This window comes from Suillus subalutaceus (assembly GCF_016647625.1).
Source record: "Suillus subalutaceus strain FC151 chromosome Unknown DFJ58scaffold_31, whole genome shotgun sequence".
Lineage (NCBI taxonomy): Eukaryota > Fungi > Basidiomycota > Agaricomycetes > Boletales > Suillaceae > Suillus > Suillus subalutaceus.
Window position 1 is genome coordinate 183,489 of NW_024540280.1, and position 17,824 is coordinate 201,312.

Here is a 17,824-nt window from a genome sequence, read left to right on the forward strand (position 1 = left end):
CTCATGTGGGGTCAATCGCAGCGGATGTTTGACTTCAGAGTCCAGGTGAACCTGACTGATTACCTCCAGTAAATATGGTGTTCACTGTTATTCGGCTCAGCGAAGCCGATGACGCAAGGGCTGCATCTGAAGATTCTGAACGAAAAGGACCCCGCTGGAACGAATCAGTACTAGTGACATTGTTGCACGTTCAAGCTATACACCGCCACACTGCGGATTTTATTATAGAACTTCGTGCTTGCATCACTAAATGGTTGGTCGGCACGTTTCAGAAGGGTCAGTTGCAAGTGTCACTTGTCTTGTGATCCTAGGAAACCTGATTGTCAATAGCGTTTCAATTGTCCTACATAGGCTACATCTTCCCATTCAGGCAGATCTCTTCGATATAAAAGGTATGGAAGTCGGAATGACTGCGCCGATGAAGGGTATGTACTATACATGCTGCAGACTAGGTGGGCTGGCAGCCATTTCTGGTTATGCCTGGGCAGTGGGTATCATGTCGGCTGCTGGTAGACCGATAGTGCAGCACTCGTGTCTCCAAGCAGCAGAATATGCACCATCGTTCAAATCCTCGCTGCAGCAAAGGGCTAGTGAGGCTGCGGTGATTTGATAGCTGATGAAGATAAGTCTACCACACGCACCGATCCTGGTTGCTGAACATCTTGTAAATCACTAAGATTCGGGAGCGGAGAAATTCATGATCAATACACATTTCTCGAGATAAGTCAATGTAAGCCGTGAAATAGGATTGGTGTCGAGAGAGAACTCACGAGTCCATACAGTACGACTTGTTTTTGGCGCGGTATTGAACAGACTACTAAAGCGTGTCTGATCTATGCAATTGTAATTTCAAAATATCGATATACGCTCAACAAGGTTATCCCTTTTTGACTTTGACGCCTTCGACCACATTTTTCGGCAGTACCACGAGTTGTCAGGGTGTTCAGACTCGTGTACTCCGTGACACCGTGCCCGTGAACCCTTAAAAGACGTCTTTGCTTGCTGGACGCCTCTCTCAAGTTTGTTCTCTTCGTCTTCTCTCCATTGCGCCACACTACTGGTAGCAGTCATGCAACCAGGGATTTACAAATTTATAAACCGCCAGAGCGGTACAGCAATGGACTTGGCCAAAAACGACTACACGCATGTTGTCGGTGGGTGCCTTTCAAATGGCTTCTGATTTTGAAACATCTCACCTTCAAACCTCTCGGATACAGGCTCCCCACCTTGTGATGATTCTATCCAAATGGTAATTGTGCCTTTCTCTTCTACATCCCGAGTAACATAATAAATGTTAAACCAGTGGGAAATAGCACGTCTTGGAGCAGGACACAGTATCCGGAATATGCAAACCGGTACCTACATGTCTGCGCAAGGAATTCAAGGCGGTGCTACCATCTTGGCGGGACATTTTCCTGTAGCATGGCAACTCATCACCATGAAAGTGGATGACGAAAATGCTGAAATGATTGAGTATGTCCTTATCTAGCGCGTATCTCAGACTTGCCTTGACCGTCCCGACTTAGAATACGCTGGCCGCTTACAGGATACATGTTTGATCTGCACCGTGGATTCTCAGCTCCTGGAACAAAGGTGCAATTCATGCTCTTGATCGGCGTCGACATTTTAGTTCATGTTCTTGCCTTGTTCCAGATTCATCTGTGGGACCATCAACTAAATGCGGTAGACCATCGTTGTAGATTGTGGAAGCCCGTTTTCATTCGAGACATTCATCACTCCGTTTTGCCGGAGCGTGCTGGTGAAGACGACGAAACTTCAAGCACCACTACTATCAGTGCTGCTGATGTGCCAGAAGGAGGCGAGCTTGTCTTGGTCACGACCACTACTACAAGAACAGTGGTTACAAAGGTACCGAAACAGTGGAGTAAGGGTCTTAGGGCTTAGGCAGGGCGAGAGCCTAGTCAGTAAAGACAATGTGCATGCATGTCTGTAGTACATCTCCAACACAGTAATTCTGTCCGAGTCCGGCCTGGGTAGCCCAGTCCAACGGTTGTCAGTGGAGAAGATGCTAGAATAGTTCTATGTCGAAAACACCTTCCTACCTACATAGACTACATCTACATACCCATTCAGAGTCGGGCCCGGAGACAGATCTCTTTTGGATATAACTTGAAGGTATGGAAGTCGGAGTGACCAAACAATAATAAACATCAATAAATCATCAGTCTCCCTGTTGTCAACATCATTCACAGAAGTCGCTCTCATTTATCCTACTCACCAACATCAGGCGAACGTCGACGCGTCATAATCCATCCTGTCGTCGACCTTATGAATCCAGGAGATATCCAATACGATCCTTGTGTCTGCATATATCCAGCTGTCATGGCAAAGTACTGCAGCTGCGGACTTCTCTAAAACAGTGGCGGGGCATATTCTATCTTTTCTCCTAGGGGAGACAGTGCAAGATGATAATGTCAAGTTGGGCTTCTCACTAGATCTCACTAGACGAGCATCAAAAGAACTTGCTACACATATCATTTGTATTTACTTCATTTTACCAAGCACTCGGTTATGCCTCGTGCACACCCAGCAAAGCTTACCACCCACCACACTCCCTCGCCGCGGAATGGTCCACCTGCTAAAAGAATCCATGCAGACATGCAGAGCTGAAGATTGAAAAAAGGGACTTATTTCATCGATAGCACCTGCGGAAACCAGTATGCTACGCTGCACCACATAAGCCTCTGCAAGTCAGTCGACTGGGACGTTGCTGACTCAGTCACGCATACTTTCCACAACGCCGACATTAAATGGTCCTTGTGCAGGTCCAGTAAAGACTGCCGTTCGTCATACTCCGCCACCGCCAGACTGGTAAGAGAATCCATATAGAGGCAGCTGAACGTTTACGTTTACATCATGAATCATAAATTTCAATATTTGTTCGAGCAAGCAAGGTGAAAATCGGCAACGCCGATCCCTAGTACTGTACATGCATGCTGCAGCATGTACAGGAGTGCAGACTGGATGAGCTGGCAGCCATCTCTGGTTATACCTGGGCAGTGGATATCATGGCGGCTACCGCTCGTGTCTCCAAGCAGCAGAGTATGCATCATTGTTCAAAACCTCACTGCAATAAAGGGCTAGTGAGATAGTGGTGATTTGAAGATAAGTCGATCACACGCACCGATCCTGGTTGCTGAACATCTTGTAAATCACTAAGATTTGGGAGCGAAGAAATTCACGATCAAGACGTACATTTCTCGAGATAGGTCAATGTAAGCCGTGAAATAAAATTGGTGCCGCCGAGAGAGAACTGACGACTTGTTTTTGATGCGGTATCGAACAGACTGCTAAAGCGTGTCCGATCCACGTAATTGTAATATCAAAACATCGATACACGCTCCACAAGGTTCTCCCTTTTTTTGACAGTGTGACGCCTTCAACCACGTTTTTCTGCAGTACCACGAGTTTTCAGGGTGTCCAGACTCGTGTACTCCATGACACCGTACCCATGAACCCTTAAAAGACGTATTCGCTTACTGGACTTGCGCCAACACCTCTCTCAAGTTTGGTCTCTTCGTCTCCTCTCCATTGTGCCACAGCTATGCAACCAGGAATTTACAAATTCATAAACCGCCAGAGCGGTACAGCAATGGACCTGGCCAAAAACGACTACATGTCTGTCGTGTGTGAGTGCCTCTCAAATGGCTTCTGACTTTGAAACATCTCACCTTCAAACCTCTCGAATACAGGCTCTCCACCTTGTGATGATTCTGGCCAAAAGGTAATTGTGCCTTTCTCTTCTATATTCTGAGTAACGGGATGATTGTGAAACCAGTGGGAAATAGCACCTCTCGGAGCAGGATATACCATCCGAAGTATGAAAACAGGTGCCTATCTCTCTGTGAAAGGACTCCATCGCAGTGCTGCCATCTTTGCGGGAAATTTCCCTGTAGCATGGCAATTTAAAACCGTGAAAGTGGACCACGAGAACGCTGAAATGATCGAGTACGTCCCTTTCTAGCGGGTATCTTAGGCTCGCTTTGACCGTCGCGAGTCAGAATACGCTGGCCGCATACACAACACACGTTTGATCTGGCCGGCTATGGATCCTCAGCTCCTGGAACAAAGGTGCGGTCTATAGTCTCGATTGGCGCCGTTAGAATTTAGTTCATGTTCTTGCCTTGCTCTAGGTGCAGCTCATGGACACTCAAATAAGTCCCGTAGAGTACCGTTGTAGATTGTGGAAGCCCATTTTCATTCAAAACATCCCTCTAGTGAAGTAGGGGTTCTAGGGCTTAGGGACGAGAGCCTAGTCGATAATTAGAGACGAGGCACATGTCTGTAGTACATCTCCAACACAGCAGCTGTCTGAGTCCGGTAGCCCAGTCCAACGGTCATCAGTGGAGAAGATGCTAGAATAGTCGCATGTCGAAAATGTTTTTCCTACTCATCCGATTCTAACGCAGATAGCCTTGTATGCAATAGAAACTAAAATGTGATTATGAACCAATATGCTACCCTTCACTATGGACGAGCTGAGGTGCATTCCTTATAATATGTTTAGACTACACTATCTACCCATTCAGACAGACCTCTTTTAGATACAAAAGGTGTGGAAGTCAGGGTGGCCGCGCCGATGAACGGTTTCATGCTCATGTCAATATGCTATACATGCTGCAGACTGGGGGAGCTGCCCGGGCCAGTGGCAGTCATTTCTGGTTATACCTGGGCAGTAAGTGTCATGCCGGCAGATTGACACTACAATGTTTGCGCCGATAAATTTAAGATAACGGTCCTGGTTGCTGAACATCTTGTAAATAATTAAGCTTTAAGATTCGGGAGCGGAGAAATCCACGATCACTGAGAAGTACATTTCTCGAGATAAGATTGGTGCCGAGAGAGAACTCACGAGTCAATACAGTACAGCTTGTTTTTGGCGCGGTATCGAACGGACTGGCTATTTACGGTACCGTGCCCCTGTTAGGGTTAGTTAGGGTTGCCAGTATTCATCGTCAACCCTTATGTAAAAGACGTCTTCGCTTGCTGGACTTGCGCCAATCCCCTCTCAGCTCTGTTCTCTTCGTCTCCTCTCCATTGCGCCACACTAGCAGCCATGCAACCAGGAATTTACAAATTCATAAACCGCCAGAGCGGTACAGCAATGGACCTGGCCGAAAACGACTACACGCGTGTTGTCGGTAAGTGCCTTCAATTCTGATTATGAAACATCTCACCTTCAAACCTCTCGGATACAGGCTCTCCACCTTGTGATGATTCTATCCAAAAGGTAATTGTACCTTTCTCTTCTACATCCTGCGTGACATAATCAATGTGAAACCAGTGGGAAATAGCACATCTTGGAGCAGGATACAGCATCCGAAATATGCAAACCGGTACCTACATCTCTGTGAAAGGACTTCAGAAAGATGCTGCCGTCACTGCTGGACATTTTCCTGTAGCATGGCAACTTATCACCGTGAAAAACGATGACGAAAATGCTGAAATGATCGAGTACGTCCCTTTCTAGCGTGATGTCAGACTTGCCTTCACTGTTCCGAGTTAGAATACGTTGGCCACATACAGGATGGATGTTCGATCTGGCTGGCTATGGATGCTCAGCTCCTGGAACAAAGGTGCGGTCTAAGTCTCGATCGGCATTGTAATTTAGTTCATGTTCTTGCCTTGCTCTAGGTGCAGCTCAAGGAAAGTCAATTAAGTCCCGAACAGCATCGTTGTAGATTGTGGAAGCCCATTTTCATTCAACATATCCTTCACTCCGTTTCATCGGAGAGTGTTGGTGAAGACGACGGGACATCAAGCACTACTACTATCAATGCTGCTGATGTGCCAGAGGGAGGCGAGCTTGTCTTGGTCACGACCACTACTACAAGAACAGTGGTTACAAAGGTACCGAAACAGTAGAGTAATGGTCCTAGGGCTTAGGCAGGGCGACTCGGAGAGCCTAGTTAGTAGAGACGAAGTGCATGTCTGTAGCTAATAGTACATCTCCAACGCAGCAACTCTGTCCGTGTCCGGCCCGGGTAGCCCAGTCCAACAGTCGTCAGGATGCTAGAATAGTTGTATGTCGAAAAAACCTATGTCACAATTAGCTCTTCAACCCATTCTAATGCACAGCAATATTGTTGCAGAGGGCCTCGTGTAGAATATGAGCTAATGGATGTCTTGCCATCCTCATTCACTATGGGCCAGCTGAGGTGCGTGCATCCGTTGTATTACTTGCATGTTTCAGGTACCTAGAGGTTCATCCTTTCGGTTGCAAGTACGTCGGTTTATTAATTGTAAATAAATGTGGCATTCTTGACGTCCATATTTCTGTATGCTACATGGTAAGTATATCTATCCTATATGCTAGTGGTGTACCAGTACGTCAATTTACTGTACCCAAGTTGCGTGGGTTTCATATGCAATGCGTTACCGTGCTCTAGACTTTCATCTTGGCCCTCTCCTCGAATATCTCAACATCGATCGTGTCCGTCGTTATGAACCGGTGAATGCTGACATGCTTGATCTGCCCATACCTCCTCAATCGTCCAATTGCCTGGGTCTCACAAGCGTCATATATCTCCTGGCTCTGGGCGAGGAGAGGGGAAAGAAAGATTCCATGGTTGGCAACCGTCAAGTTCGCACCGCTAGCGCTCTCATCCATGACGTTCAACAGAAGCACGCGTTCTTTACTGTCGTTCTGGAACTGCTCCAAGTTCTTGCTTTTCTGAGTTGCAGAGCCGTTTATTTCCAAGAACTCGATCTTGTGCATCTTCAATGCATGAGCGACTTTTGCCATGAGATCGGGAAACTGGACGAAGATGAGAACCCGGTCCTTCTTCGGGATTTGGTTCCTGTGGCCAGAGACCGTTAGCATGGTTGCGAAAGCATAGCAGGACCACGTACTTCACAAGGTCCACAACCATCTCCAATTTCTTCCCGTAGTGCTTACCGCGTCCATCGCGAGCTTCATCATCAACTCCCAGAGTTTGTCCCTTGACAATGTTGAGAGCACGAGCAGCAGCATTGCATTGACCAGAGGGATGGTACACGCATTCCTCTCGGTCAGCGGCTTCCTTTACACAACTCATGCAGCCTGTGTGGCCGCATGAAGACAACACAGCAACTTCATCCATGGGTATCTCGCTGCGCTCGCATGCTGGACATGAGACGATAGGAGGCGCATCTCTTTGCTTCTGCAGGTCGCGCACAACGGTGAAGTAACGAAGCGACCGGACGCGTCCAACGAGTTCCTTCGTGAGCTTACGGATAATGTGCGTTTGCTCACGATGTTCCCATACAGCCTCCTTCGTTTTCTCCGCCAGGTTCATATCGCCCTTGGCTTTGTTCTTCCAGTAGGTCGAAGATAGAACGGGGACTTCAGCCTCTGTAAGAAGATCCCGAATAGTGTCCGTAGCTTCATGGTCACCGACACCGCCTTCATCTCTAGAAACGCGGGCGTACTCCTGGAACATGCTTTCTTCTGGGAGCTTGCCAATAGATTTCTCTTTCTTGACGGCCTTCTGGAGCTCCTTCAGCAGTTCTTTCTTACAGGCTTCCAGCTGCTCGGTTCGCTCTTCGACGATGATCTCACAGGCTTTCATAGCATTCTCCTTGTCCTTGGTTTCAAGGTCGAAATGAGAACAACGCTTCAAAAGGGCTTCCTCTGCGGTCCTGAAAGTGAATGTCAAGCAGTAGTTTCAGCAGAACATGTTTGTTCTTACTTGCTCTCGCCAAGTGCAATATTGAGGCGCTTCTCTCGGTCACTCTCCGACTTCCTCGTGCGTTTGGCAACCATATCGATGGCGCGAAGGTGGTGTTCTAATTCCAAGTAGATCGCTCGTTCTGCGGCAGGCAAAACGACTTTGACAATTTTGAATGTACATGGTATCTCGTCAATTTCTGCGATATTCTGAAGTGCTAATTGAGTTCAATTACAACGATCATGAGGAATGTATCTGACCTGCCGCACGAACATGTCAAGGAATAATTGGCCGAGACTGTGACGATGCGCATGCCACTCCTGCGTGTGTACCTCACGGAATGAGTGGAACTCTTCGACCTCTGCGATAACAGTCAGCACGTCCCATTTGTCTGGTCTTTGAAATCTTACTCGTCTGTTCACGGATGCGTTTCTTGATCATCGCTGACTTGCCCTCGCCACTATCATCAATACCCAGATGAATGTTCAGATGTGCAGCAATAGTCTTCACAGAGCCGAAATCGTGAATCGGCGGGGTACCAGATAGCACCCAGCGTCGATCGCCAGTTAGTTTGGTGACCATGGAGTGTACCTTTCCGCTCAGGTAGGTATACTCATCAACGACGATTCGTGAGAAGTGGAATACTTCCAAGGGTGGAGCGCGAGCTTGTGTCCAGTCTTTCTTAACTGCGGTGGTTTCGAGTTTCCAAGGGTCGGTATCCTCCCGCCGCTTCTGCTTTTTGGCGGGTTTGTCGTCAGAAGCTGTGGTCTTGCGCTTTTTTGAGGTTTTAGAAGACACAGGAGATGAAGGTGGATCATCGACGTCCATACTGTCGGTATCTTCGCCAGAGCTCTTGGTTGGATTCTTCGTTGCCTTCTTCTTCGGGGCTGCTTTGAGACCATATTGCCTACCCTTACCCTTACTGCCTTTCTTCCCAACATCATCCTCATCGCTCATCTCCGCATCAGACGAAACTCCGATCGAGTGTCCATCTTCGGATGACGAGGTCGGCGGGGGTGATGGTTTCGGTGACGGCTTGGTGGGAAGTCGTTTGGTTTTTGACGACTTTTTGGTGGAAACATCATCGGCATCTGAAATGTCTTCGACGGATTCATCATCCGCATGATCATCGTCGAGATCTTCATTTTCATAATCACTGCCGTTATCACCTTCTGCCTCATCATCTGAATCGATTACTATGACTTTCTTGGAAGCCTTGCGTTGGAGTCGCTTTCGTGGGCGTGGCGAGTCTGAATTCTCGGCATCCGAAGTCTCCGGGGCGACCGGTTGCATCTTCTTTTTAGGCACTGTGATGACGACTTCGCAGATTTTGCCAGATGAGGTGGGTTTGGCAGGGAAAATCTCTCTCTCTGATGAAGAATCGCTGTTCTCGACCTTGACCTGAGACGACTTCCCTTTGCTTACAGCTTCCTGATAGGCCTTCCCCTTGAGACGCTTTGGTGCAATAAATAGCTCTGCCTCCAACTCTTCCTCTATTGCTGGCAGTCAGTTACGTTAAGCACAAAGGTATTAAACATACCGCGTTTTCGAGTGTCTCGGATGTTTGCCATGACACTAGCGGAACCTTCAGTTTTCAGTCGTTCGACTTGACTCCGTAGGGCTTGCAGCGTGATGTCAATGCGTACATTGAAGTAACGCCCATCTTGAGTAGGTAGGGCGCCTCCGGCAGCGAAGGCTTCCAAGTTGGCAAGATATACTGAGCTCTGGAACAGGTTGGAGGCGACGATGACTAGGTCCGCATCCTGAACATCTTCGATGGTGAGGTTGTTGATCTGTGCGGCAGTGGAAATCTCCACAATATTCTTGAATCGGTTGCGCGCGAATTTCTGTGCTTCTGAGCGCCATTGTCTTGTGAGATGAGGAGGAACGATGACTAATGTAGCTTGAACCGGAACCTTGCCAATGATATCGCCTTTCTCCTTGAACTCCTTCTTTACGCTCTTCGCTGTACAGTCGATAAGCCCCAGAGTAATTGCCGTCTTCCCATAACCGACTTGGTCTGCCAAAACACCACCTCGGATGTGCACAGGGCGCTGTGCCCGACCTTCTGCTCGCCACCCCAGAGGCTCCAGGATGGCTTCCGATATCTCTTCCTCGATGAAGGGTTCAGAATCTTGTGTTTCTCGAGCGATCATCCAAGTGAGGGAGCGCAGCTGTTCAGGACGCAAAGGGAGTTTGTCCTCATCAAAGTTTGGAGGCTGCGAATGCTCTGAGTCGGACTTGTTACTGAGCAGTCTGAAAGGAGGGTTTTGGATCTTTACGGAAGAAGCGAAATCGGTATCCAGTCGCCAGCTTAGCACCGGTCGCTCCGAGCGATTCGCAGTAGGTAGTCGTGATAAAGCCCTGTGCAAGATAGAAGCAATGTTGAGCCCCACTTTCACAACGCCGACTTGGTTATCCATCTTCAACTGCGTGACGAAGGGACTCGGACGAAGCTTGAGGTCCCTCTCATACTGCCCAGCCTCCTGGCTGTCTTCAATAGCAGCTATTTTCTTGGCATTCTTGGTCCACTTGACAGCGGGAGGGGTGGGAGCACAACGTTGGCAGTGGAACAAGTCATCTGGGACTTTGACAGTCTGCCAATGACCGAAATTATCATCCACATGTCGTATACGTTCCAGCAGCCAAGCCAAGGCCTTGAAAGTGCCACGCTCGTGAATCTTGTCGACTTCTCTCCAATTGCCGCGAGGCCACTCTGGACCCGCATCTTCAGGAAGAGGTACGGTGCACGTTAGAAGGGCATTGGCACTTGCGCATGCGTCAGTCGTAACGCTGGCTTCAAGGGTACCTCCAGGCACAGCAAAAGACGCGTTCCCAAGCTCGAGGGGCTATAATTCGAGAGTGAGACAAAATTGAGAAGCAGGCAGGTTGTGTTAACATCGACTCACTTGAACCTTGACCAACTCCGAGTTCATCCAGTGAAGAGGGACATGACATTTGACGCGCTGTTCCCCCTGGACATCCGACTGCCTCCATGAAGGGTCGAGCTTACAGATTATGGGGCGGAACTCTCCGAAATCATATCGCCGCGTGCTCGACGTAAAGACGAATGGATCTTCTGCGGGATTTCCGCATCTTGTTGGATCCAGCATCATGAAAAGTGGCGGCAAAGAGGCATCATCATCACTAGGCAGCTTTTTGTGTAAAGCACCGTTGGCTGTCCCACACTTATCGAGGAGAACATACACTCCGGAAATATCGCGATCAAAATGAGATATTTGGGATTCGGGGATGGCGATATGAAGCTGTGAATGCACCTCCTTGTCCTTGAACTCGTCGTCTAGTAAGCCAAGACGAGCTTCCCAAGAAGGAACCGTGCCTCCGCTGCCCTCGATGGTAATTGCCACCTCACGTGCAACAGGAAGAGCAAACTGCCAAGATCCCTGCAGAAGATCCTTATTGCATCTGAATCTCGCAACGGGCATCTGGAGCAAACGACGGATCTCTGCATTCGCTGGCTCATTATCACTTGGCTTCGCGTAAAGGCGCCACTCTGTCTGTCTAGGTTCGAGGTATAACTCGAAAATAGCGTGAGGTGATTGGTAGACAGCAGACCAAATCTCTTGGCGTTTAGGTTCGACAAAGCGGAGCTCTGAATCAGTTGCCCTCAACACAGCGGAGGACCAGCTGTTCCAGCGTTTTTCCGGGATTGTGACACCTGAAGTTTCTCTAAGATTGTCAAGAAGCTTCTTGTCGACACCGGTAAGAGAGATGCACATAGGCAGAGTAGACTTCAGCCCCCGCACGAATGTCGAAGGACTAAGACGTGGCAACTGCAATGACATTAAGAGGCTCGAAATTGTGCTCGGGACGGCCTGCACATTTCTTGCAAGATGACGAGCCGCAATCTACGCAACACAAGAGGTCGCGCGTCGTGACGTCCTTGCGACCCTCGCATTGACAAAGACGGACACTCTTCTGTGCGTCCTCCAAAATACGGGTAATCGAGTCCGTTTGCGTGGCAGCCAGATCTAACGGTCTCTCCGCAAGGTCCTGGTATCCTTTGATGCGTTCTTCAAGACCAGTGGTGGCAGAGGGGCGGAGGTCAACATCCATAGCATGGTCGTTGTTCTTGTGACCGACATCCTTCTTCATCTCGTACGTCTCCGTGTCGTCACCGGCCTTGAGCAATTTCTGGCCAGCGACCAAAGCCGAGAGTATGCATGCACCAACAACAGTAGATGACATGGCATTTCCCGCAAGGTCAGCCAACTCGTCTTGACTTTCCCTCGTCAGAAGCAATTTATCAATGGGAAGCCCCTGCATGGCCAGTGCCTCAACACCGACCATGGGCCCACCGCGATTGGTGATGTATGGAATCATGGACGGGGTCAGACAAGGGCAGATGCCGGTCTTGCTCGATCCGGTTGAGCGATCGACATTTTGCGAAAGGTTCCACACGAGACTGTCAGTCAATTAGCCACTTAATGACATATACGAGACACGCTACGAACGTCTTGTATGATGGGTCAACACCGATTTTTGCAGAGCGAAGCAGACTGATATCCATTAAGTCCCAGACTCGTTCTACCTGTCGTATTCCCCAATCCTGCCATGCAAAATCGGGCAGTCTGCAAGTACCACCTGTTACAATGTCAACGAGGGTGAAAACCACAAAACCCAGTAGGGTGCTTACCTTCCTCCCAACTCGTTAGCGGTCGTTTCTGCCCCAATTTTTCATCTAACCTAGCACGTGCGTGGCGCGATTCACATCTGGTCCAGTCAGTGCGTCCAGCTCGAGGTTCCGAGCCACTGCCGTCTTGAACAAGTAGTTGCCTTGCTTGGTGGATGCGAGAATCGTCAGAAGGAAGAAGGAACGCGTCCAGTGTCGATGAAGCAGGCCGCTTCAACTTGTTCATCACTAAGTCTTTCCATTTTGCGGGTATGCCTGACCCTCTCTTGTCAACAGCAAACAGATACTTCCGCATCCGAGTATGCGGGATATAGTATTGCTTTGTATCCACCTTGATGTGCTCCGCGCTGTACCCCTGCTTCTCAAAATACTCTTTCACCCTGTCCCACGGCGCTGAGCAAACATTTTCCAGGATGACTAATGGGGGTCGGTGATTTGTGACCCAGGACATCATGCCATGGAAAGTGCGACCAGATTCTCCTCCGCCATCGATCGTCTTCTTCTCATTATTGAGGTTAGAGTAGTCCAACGCAAGATGTGCCTGCGACGAGAAGATCGGCGTCTCCCGGAACAGGGGCTAATGCGCCATAGGCTGTCGTTCTAAATAACACACAAATTCGTTCAGTAGATTGAACAAAAACAAGTATAGGGACAACACACGCTTGAGGGTCTCCCAGTTCGCACACATCTCTAAACAGTAGTGGCGGTTGGAAATTGCGTTCGATGTATGCTTGCTTGAATGGTTCGATCTCACAAGAAAATACGTACTCAAATTCAAGAGGAATGCCATGCTGCTCAAGCATAACCTGGCCAATGAGATCGAGAGCAAGCAGAGGTGATTCTGTGCCAGAACACATGGTAGCCACGCGTAGCTTTCGACCTTTGATATGCTCGGCGACACCCTTGATTTCTGGAAGACGAGACACCAGGTCACTGAACATGGCGGGAGTTTCGTAGATGGGTGGTAAGGTGGACGACTCGATTTACCGTCTGTCTTTGCGGAATGAGCGGGGAGATCATCATCAGATGCCTCTTCATCATCATCCTTGACTTTCTCCTTCTTAACCTCTTTCTAGGTACTTTCTTTACAGCGGCCTGAGGTTTTCCGCTGTCAGATGATGTCTCCTCTGTGGCAGCTTCATCGGCAGATTCCTTGGGCTCCTTCTTCCCACCAAAGAAGGAGGTGATGGCCTTCTGCTTGGTACCAGCTTTGGCCTTGACCATGATTGAAAAATGTGATGGAGGAAAAAGAAAACGAACACGTTGATTCAATATGACAAACGCGTCGCGTCAGGTTACGAACGCGTGCCGTAACATTTGTGACACTGTGACAGACTTACAGACCTCGGACCGAAGTCCACTGACTTGAAAATAACATGCAAACAGGCAACTTTACTATTACTAATGACCAGCTGGAGTGAATTTGAGGCAATCCCTCGCGAGTAGCCTATGTAACAATGTCTACAACGAAATGTCATTCGATGCAATGCAACTCGATAACAAACAAAAATTGGTACGAGACCAACACAGAGAGGGCTACGACTGACGAGTGGTCACGAAGAAATGTCCCACATCATCAGACGGGAGATAGCTTCCGTTGACTACGAAATTACCACAGGGTCAGCCAAGATGATATGAACGAGTGCTTGAGTAGTACGCACCCATCTCCATTCCCAAGCAACGCCTCAAATCTGGACCGGAACTCATCCACTCTTTTATCGAGCCCGTTCTCAGCAGTTCCGTATGTGTAGGCGTGATCTAGCTGGAACGCTCTGCAGTCTCGTAGAAATTGGTCAAGGGTCTTTCACCCGGGTGATTGAAAGTTCTGGTTCGCTTGAACCACGCATACGAGCGAGGTATGATGCGACTAGAGTAGCGAGCGCCCCTGAAATGAGTTAAACAATCAGGGATATGGAATATCATCATTATACGCGTCGCTTGCCAAGTATTACGGTCATGACGGCGGTCTGCGATGATTCATCAGTTGAAGACATAACAAGTTCCTCGGGTTATTCACCTGTTTTCCAACTGCGACAGCAGACAAACCAGTAGTCAGGCTGCCGAGAAGAACCTGCAGGCCGATGGCAATGTTAATGCATAACCTACCCGCCTCGCTAAAGGTACAATTAGGCAGCCAAATCTATCTCAACTCGAACAGGCGAGGAACGTAAAAATGCACCTTTGGTTGCGTACTTGGCTCTTTCACGTTCAGCTGCATCGATAGTTGGCTGTAGGCGCTCCCCGACGGTGCGGTTGGGCTGGAAGATAGAGAGTTGAGGATATGTCACTTAGAAAAGAGTGATCCAAGCTCGCCTGCAAGGTAGTCTTTGGAACCAAGTCAGTTGGGAGACTGGGATACTCCTGTGCCAACAAAGTTGCCCTCCGAGGGAGAAAATCTCTGCCCTACTCGTTCCACGCGCGAGGTGGTCAAATTCTCCCGAAAAGGTTGGAGCACCGTGCCTTGAGCACCTATCAGGATACGGGCCATCTGTGTTCGACGATAAGTGCCTTTGTAATGTCTGAAGAGCAGGGTCCGAAGTAGATCTTGTTGCCGGAGGTGTGGGGTCCACCTGCGAACTAGAGCCAGCGCCAGACTCCGAGTCTACGGCTTGCGTGTGCTCGACGTACGAGAGAGGTTTAGTGGATACGGGTGTGACAGTAGACCCGGATGTAGATTTCGCGACTTGTCCAGGCGCTAACGTAGCAGTCTCTGTCCTAGACTCTTCGGTAGCTTCGCGAGTTAGAGAACTCGAATCCGTCAGGGTCACAGGGACAACAGAACTTCTGGTCGCTGGATCCATAGTAAACCGTGTAAAATGAACCACTTAGCTCTCGTAGTAGTACTTAGCAGTAGAGCCGGGTGCTAGCGGTGAGCTCTGCCAGGCTGGCTCGCACCCGGCACGTTGTAGATTGGAATGCATTGTGCATGGAACTCAAACTGCCTCGCCGGAAATTAGACTGGTGACTCGTCTGTTCGGCTTGCCTCATGATAGCCTGAGACGGAATGGTGACGAGAGTCTGGCGTGCTCGGAAATGGACAGGTTTCGCTCGCTCGACTTGCAGTCATACTTGAGTTAAAGTCGTGTCGGCCATACTAGTAGGTCTACTAGTAGTACGGTGTTTATACTAATAGCACCCGCGCTGTTTATGTATTAGATATCAGGAATCAGGATAAAATAACTATATTTTGCCAATGTTCGTGTATACATGCAAAGTGCGACCGATTAGCTATTTGCGTAGTTTACGAATGCAGTCCCCCCTCCTCATCCAGGCAGACTTTGAATTACTCCCAATACCCTCGGCATTTTGTGTTCACTTTCACCAGTGACATCTAAGAAATCCGAGGGACGATCCCGCTTCAAGTTCCGACGGCGATTGTTGACGGGCAACCGTTGATAAGCAGAGTCATGGCCAGCGGGTTGTTGGCTCGGGAACTGATTAGTCCACTGCTGACCTTGCATCCCGTAGGCCATGGGATTGGCGTTTTGCTGTTGCTGTTGCTGTTGCTGTTGTTGCTGCTGCTGCTGCTGAAGACTGGTCGCAACAGCGAGGGTTGCGGCAATGGCCTGAGCTTGTTGTAACTGCATCTGGAGTTGCTGATACTTGATTTCTGTGGTCTGCCGCACTTGATTTGGTAGGGATGGATTTTGAAGCATGATTGATATTTGAGAAATCTGAGCTTGAAGGGATGGGATGTTGTCAACGATCATTTGGGACATATCCATGCTAGGTTGCTGATCTGAGTAGAAGTCGTCATTTATGGAGTTATCCGCATCAGTAGCCTATCCGAATACGTTCATTTTCTAAACACAACAACGTCTGAACAGTCAACATACCTGGCCGTTAGAAAGGAAATGTGCAGAGCTCTCTTCGCTTTCTTTTCTGCTCTCTTCCATAACCTTATCGATATAGTCAGCGACCCTCGTTCGCATTGGCTTATCCATGACAACTTTGTCGAGTGAAGCTATCTTCTTGCCACACTTGGGGCAGGTAAAATCGCGCTCAAGTAAGTGTGTCTGGATACATTCCTCGCAAAATGAAGTACCACAGCAAGGCGTCTTGACAGCGTCACGGAACAATCTGTTGTCTATAGGACAGGCAAGGGAAGCATCGGTTGGAGGGCGTTCCCGAACGTCAGCAGCAGTCAAACCCTTCGGACGGGATAATTGCTTCTGCCAAGAAGCCCTGCTGGCGAGTTAACATGCATCCTATCATAGAACGAACCAAAAACCCACAAGTCAGGCTGGGCAACAACATAACCACCTTCTGGTGTGACCATCACACCTTGGGTGATCTCGCCCTTGTTCGGATTTTCAACAGCTTTCAGAAAACTTCGTGGAATACCAGTAGTCCTTTTGATTCGAGGCTTGTTATCGAACTCACGATCGCTATTCGTAGGACAATCTTGTATCCAATGACCTGTGAGAGGTTTACGTGTAAGATTGAAGTCCACAATTACGCAACGACCGACCTTTCTGCCCACATCGGTAACACACATAGCTAGGAGGCAACGGTCGTTCTGGCTGGGGACGTTGGTGAGTAAATGGTTTCCCACCACGACCAGATGTTCCCCTGGGATTGTTATATATGGGCACAGCGCTGTTTACACCCAATAAATGGGCACAGGAAAAGCAAAATCACGTTCATGAGACTCGTTCTACTACTAAGACAAAAAGCGCGATGACGCGATACCAACTGAGACATCTTTTCCTGGGTTTCCTCCCAGTTAGCAGTCTGGGCCTGGAACATAGCAGCCATCGCGGCTGCCTCGTCGTCCTTTGTGACGGCGTTTTTAGGAATAGAGGTTGACTGCATTGAGTGTAAGACTCGCTCTCGAGCGAGGTGGGCATGTTTCATATGACAACTACGCACGCCAGCTGATTTTGGTGTAGATGATTCCTCTTTGATGTCGAAACGCTTCGACATCGCACCCTTGTGCCATAAAACACCACTTCCACCAGGTCTCTGGATAATATCAGAAGTAGGAGTGTGGGTACCACCGTTGGTACCACTAAGGTACATGGCTGCCTTGCCCTTTCCTGGGCGCGATGAAGGGAGACGCTTCACAATGACAGACGAAGAACGAGGAATGATCTGAGAATCATCTTTATACTCTGAAATGCACATGAAGTCTCAGATGTGGATGATGCATTTACTACGCACCTTGCTGCGCCGAAGCATCATATACATATAGGTCGAAGTCATTTGCCTTACCCAAGTTATTGGCCAATATAATATCCTTTTTTCAGGTCAAAAACGGAGATCCCGGTGCCGTCAAAGGTCACCCGAGACTCATCCTTCTGGGACTTGAACTTGTAGAAAACTGAAGAAGCCATGAAGAGGCAAAGAATGGATTGTTGGACGGCTGCTACGATATACACGACAATGAAATCAACGCAAAACTGACCAACACGTTGACTACAGACAGATGAAGCGGGCACACGTCGTCTGGTCTCGCCTGGGTAGAAGATGATGAGCGTTTATACGAGAAACGTGGCTA

At 48.8% G+C, this 17,824-nt stretch overlaps 6 protein-coding genes across 6 annotated transcripts; 3 read left to right on the forward strand and 3 right to left on the reverse strand.

The window, feature by feature from the left end:
* Positions 1-889: 889 nt before the first annotated feature.
* DFJ58DRAFT_270107 (uncharacterized protein) lies at positions 890-2,106 on the forward strand. The gene is made up of 5 exons (XM_041379587.1): positions 890-1,154; positions 1,218-1,249; positions 1,304-1,473; positions 1,527-1,593; positions 1,654-2,106. The coding sequence occupies exons 1-5, from the start codon at positions 1,070-1,072 to the stop codon at positions 1,903-1,905; spliced, it is 606 nt and encodes a 201-aa protein (XP_041245826.1). The 5' UTR covers positions 890-1,069; the 3' UTR covers positions 1,906-2,106.
* A 1,693-nt stretch (positions 2,107-3,799) lies between these two features.
* Positions 3,800-4,261, forward strand: DFJ58DRAFT_778470 (uncharacterized protein). The gene is made up of 3 exons (XM_041389630.1): positions 3,800-3,969; positions 4,023-4,092; positions 4,155-4,261. The coding sequence occupies exons 1-3, from the start codon at positions 3,842-3,844 to the stop codon at positions 4,245-4,247; spliced, it is 291 nt and encodes a 96-aa protein (XP_041245827.1). The 5' UTR covers positions 3,800-3,841; the 3' UTR covers positions 4,248-4,261.
* Positions 4,262-4,967: 706 nt separating this feature from the next.
* DFJ58DRAFT_778471 (uncharacterized protein) lies at positions 4,968-6,081 on the forward strand. Its single transcript, XM_041389631.1, has 5 exons — positions 4,968-5,162; positions 5,220-5,251; positions 5,306-5,475; positions 5,528-5,597; positions 5,656-6,081. Exons 1-5 carry the CDS (start codon positions 5,078-5,080, stop codon positions 5,884-5,886), a joined length of 588 nt encoding a protein of 195 aa, XP_041245828.1. The 5' UTR covers positions 4,968-5,077; the 3' UTR covers positions 5,887-6,081.
* Positions 6,082-6,238: 157 nt separating this feature from the next.
* Positions 6,239-13,580, reverse strand: DFJ58DRAFT_778472 (uncharacterized protein). Its single transcript, XM_041389632.1, has 13 exons — positions 13,405-13,580; positions 12,985-13,301; positions 12,855-12,924; positions 12,328-12,826; positions 12,146-12,275; positions 11,544-12,096; positions 10,580-11,464; positions 9,211-10,519; positions 8,081-9,163; positions 7,931-8,031; positions 7,692-7,879; positions 6,874-7,641; positions 6,239-6,821 (listed from the first exon to the last, which is right to left on the reverse strand). Exons 1-13 carry the CDS (start codon positions 13,546-13,548, stop codon positions 6,407-6,409), a joined length of 6,462 nt encoding a protein of 2,153 aa, XP_041245829.1. The 5' UTR covers positions 13,549-13,580; the 3' UTR covers positions 6,239-6,406.
* Positions 13,581-14,368: 788 nt separating this feature from the next.
* On the reverse strand, positions 14,369-15,414 carry DFJ58DRAFT_270307 (uncharacterized protein). The gene is made up of 2 exons (XM_041379588.1): positions 14,638-15,414; positions 14,369-14,582 (listed from the first exon to the last, which is right to left on the reverse strand). Exons 1-2 carry the CDS (start codon positions 15,123-15,125, stop codon positions 14,465-14,467), a joined length of 606 nt encoding a protein of 201 aa, XP_041245830.1. The 5' UTR covers positions 15,126-15,414; the 3' UTR covers positions 14,369-14,464.
* A 76-nt stretch (positions 15,415-15,490) lies between these two features.
* DFJ58DRAFT_778475 (DWNN domain-containing protein) lies at positions 15,491-17,793 on the reverse strand. Its single transcript, XM_041389633.1, is given in 9 exon segments — positions 15,491-15,621; positions 15,641-16,106; positions 16,161-16,509; positions 16,560-16,743; positions 16,796-16,923; positions 17,021-17,133; positions 17,197-17,438; positions 17,488-17,563; positions 17,583-17,793. 9 exon segments carry the CDS (start codon positions 17,658-17,660, stop codon positions 15,608-15,610), a joined length of 1,650 nt encoding a protein of 549 aa, XP_041245831.1. The 5' UTR covers positions 17,661-17,793; the 3' UTR covers positions 15,491-15,607.
* Positions 17,794-17,824: the final 31 nt, after the last annotated feature.

Excerpts from the sequence above, each read along its gene's own strand:
- DFJ58DRAFT_270107 (XM_041379587.1), top strand. The coding sequence starts at position 1,070 with ATGCAACCAGGGATTTACAAATTTATAAACCGCCAGAGCGGTACAGCA. Across the intron at positions 1,155-1,217 it reads CGACTACACGCATGTTGTCG|GCTCCCCACCTTGTGATGAT; the intron begins GTGGGTGCCTTT and ends TCTCGGATACAG. Across the intron at positions 1,594-1,653 it reads TCTCAGCTCCTGGAACAAAG|ATTCATCTGTGGGACCATCA; the intron begins GTGCAATTCATG and ends GCCTTGTTCCAG.
- DFJ58DRAFT_778470 (XM_041389630.1), top strand. The coding sequence starts at position 3,842 with ATGAAAACAGGTGCCTATCTCTCTGTGAAAGGACTCCATCGCAGTGCT. Across the intron at positions 3,970-4,022 it reads GAGAACGCTGAAATGATCGA|AATACGCTGGCCGCATACAC; the intron begins GTACGTCCCTTT and ends GTCGCGAGTCAG. Across the intron at positions 4,093-4,154 it reads CCTCAGCTCCTGGAACAAAG|GTGCAGCTCATGGACACTCA; the intron begins GTGCGGTCTATA and ends GCCTTGCTCTAG.
- DFJ58DRAFT_778471 (XM_041389631.1), top strand. The coding sequence starts at position 5,078 with ATGCAACCAGGAATTTACAAATTCATAAACCGCCAGAGCGGTACAGCA. Across the intron at positions 5,163-5,219 it reads CGACTACACGCGTGTTGTCG|GCTCTCCACCTTGTGATGAT; the intron begins GTAAGTGCCTTC and ends TCTCGGATACAG. Across the intron at positions 5,252-5,305 it reads GTGATGATTCTATCCAAAAG|TGGGAAATAGCACATCTTGG; the intron begins GTAATTGTACCT and ends ATGTGAAACCAG.
- DFJ58DRAFT_778472 (XM_041389632.1), bottom strand. The coding sequence starts at position 13,548 with ATGGTCAAGGCCAAAGCTGGTACCAAGCAGAAGGCCATCACCTCCTTC. Across the intron at positions 8,032-8,080 it reads ACGCATCCGTGAACAGACGA|AGGTCGAAGAGTTCCACTCA; the intron begins GTAAGATTTCAA and ends CTGTTATCGCAG. Across the intron at positions 6,822-6,873 it reads ATGGTTGTGGACCTTGTGAA|GAACCAAATCCCGAAGAAGG; the intron begins GTACGTGGTCCT and ends CTCTGGCCACAG.
- DFJ58DRAFT_270307 (XM_041379588.1), bottom strand. The coding sequence starts at position 15,125 with ATGGATCCAGCGACCAGAAGTTCTGTTGTCCCTGTGACCCTGACGGAT. Across the intron at positions 14,583-14,637 it reads TTCCAAAGACTACCTTGCAG|CCCAACCGCACCGTCGGGGA; the intron begins GCGAGCTTGGAT and ends TCTATCTTCCAG.
- DFJ58DRAFT_778475 (XM_041389633.1), bottom strand. The coding sequence starts at position 17,660 with ATGGCTTCTTCAGTTTTCTACAAGTTCAAGTCCCAGAAGGATGAGTCT. Across the intron at positions 17,134-17,196 it reads CTACACCAAAATCAGCTGGC|TCAACCTCTATTCCTAAAAA; the intron begins GTGCGTAGTTGT and ends CACTCAATGCAG. Across the intron at positions 16,510-16,559 it reads GTTGTTGCCCAGCCTGACTT|GGCTTCTTGGCAGAAGCAAT; the intron begins GTGGGTTTTTGG and ends ACTCGCCAGCAG.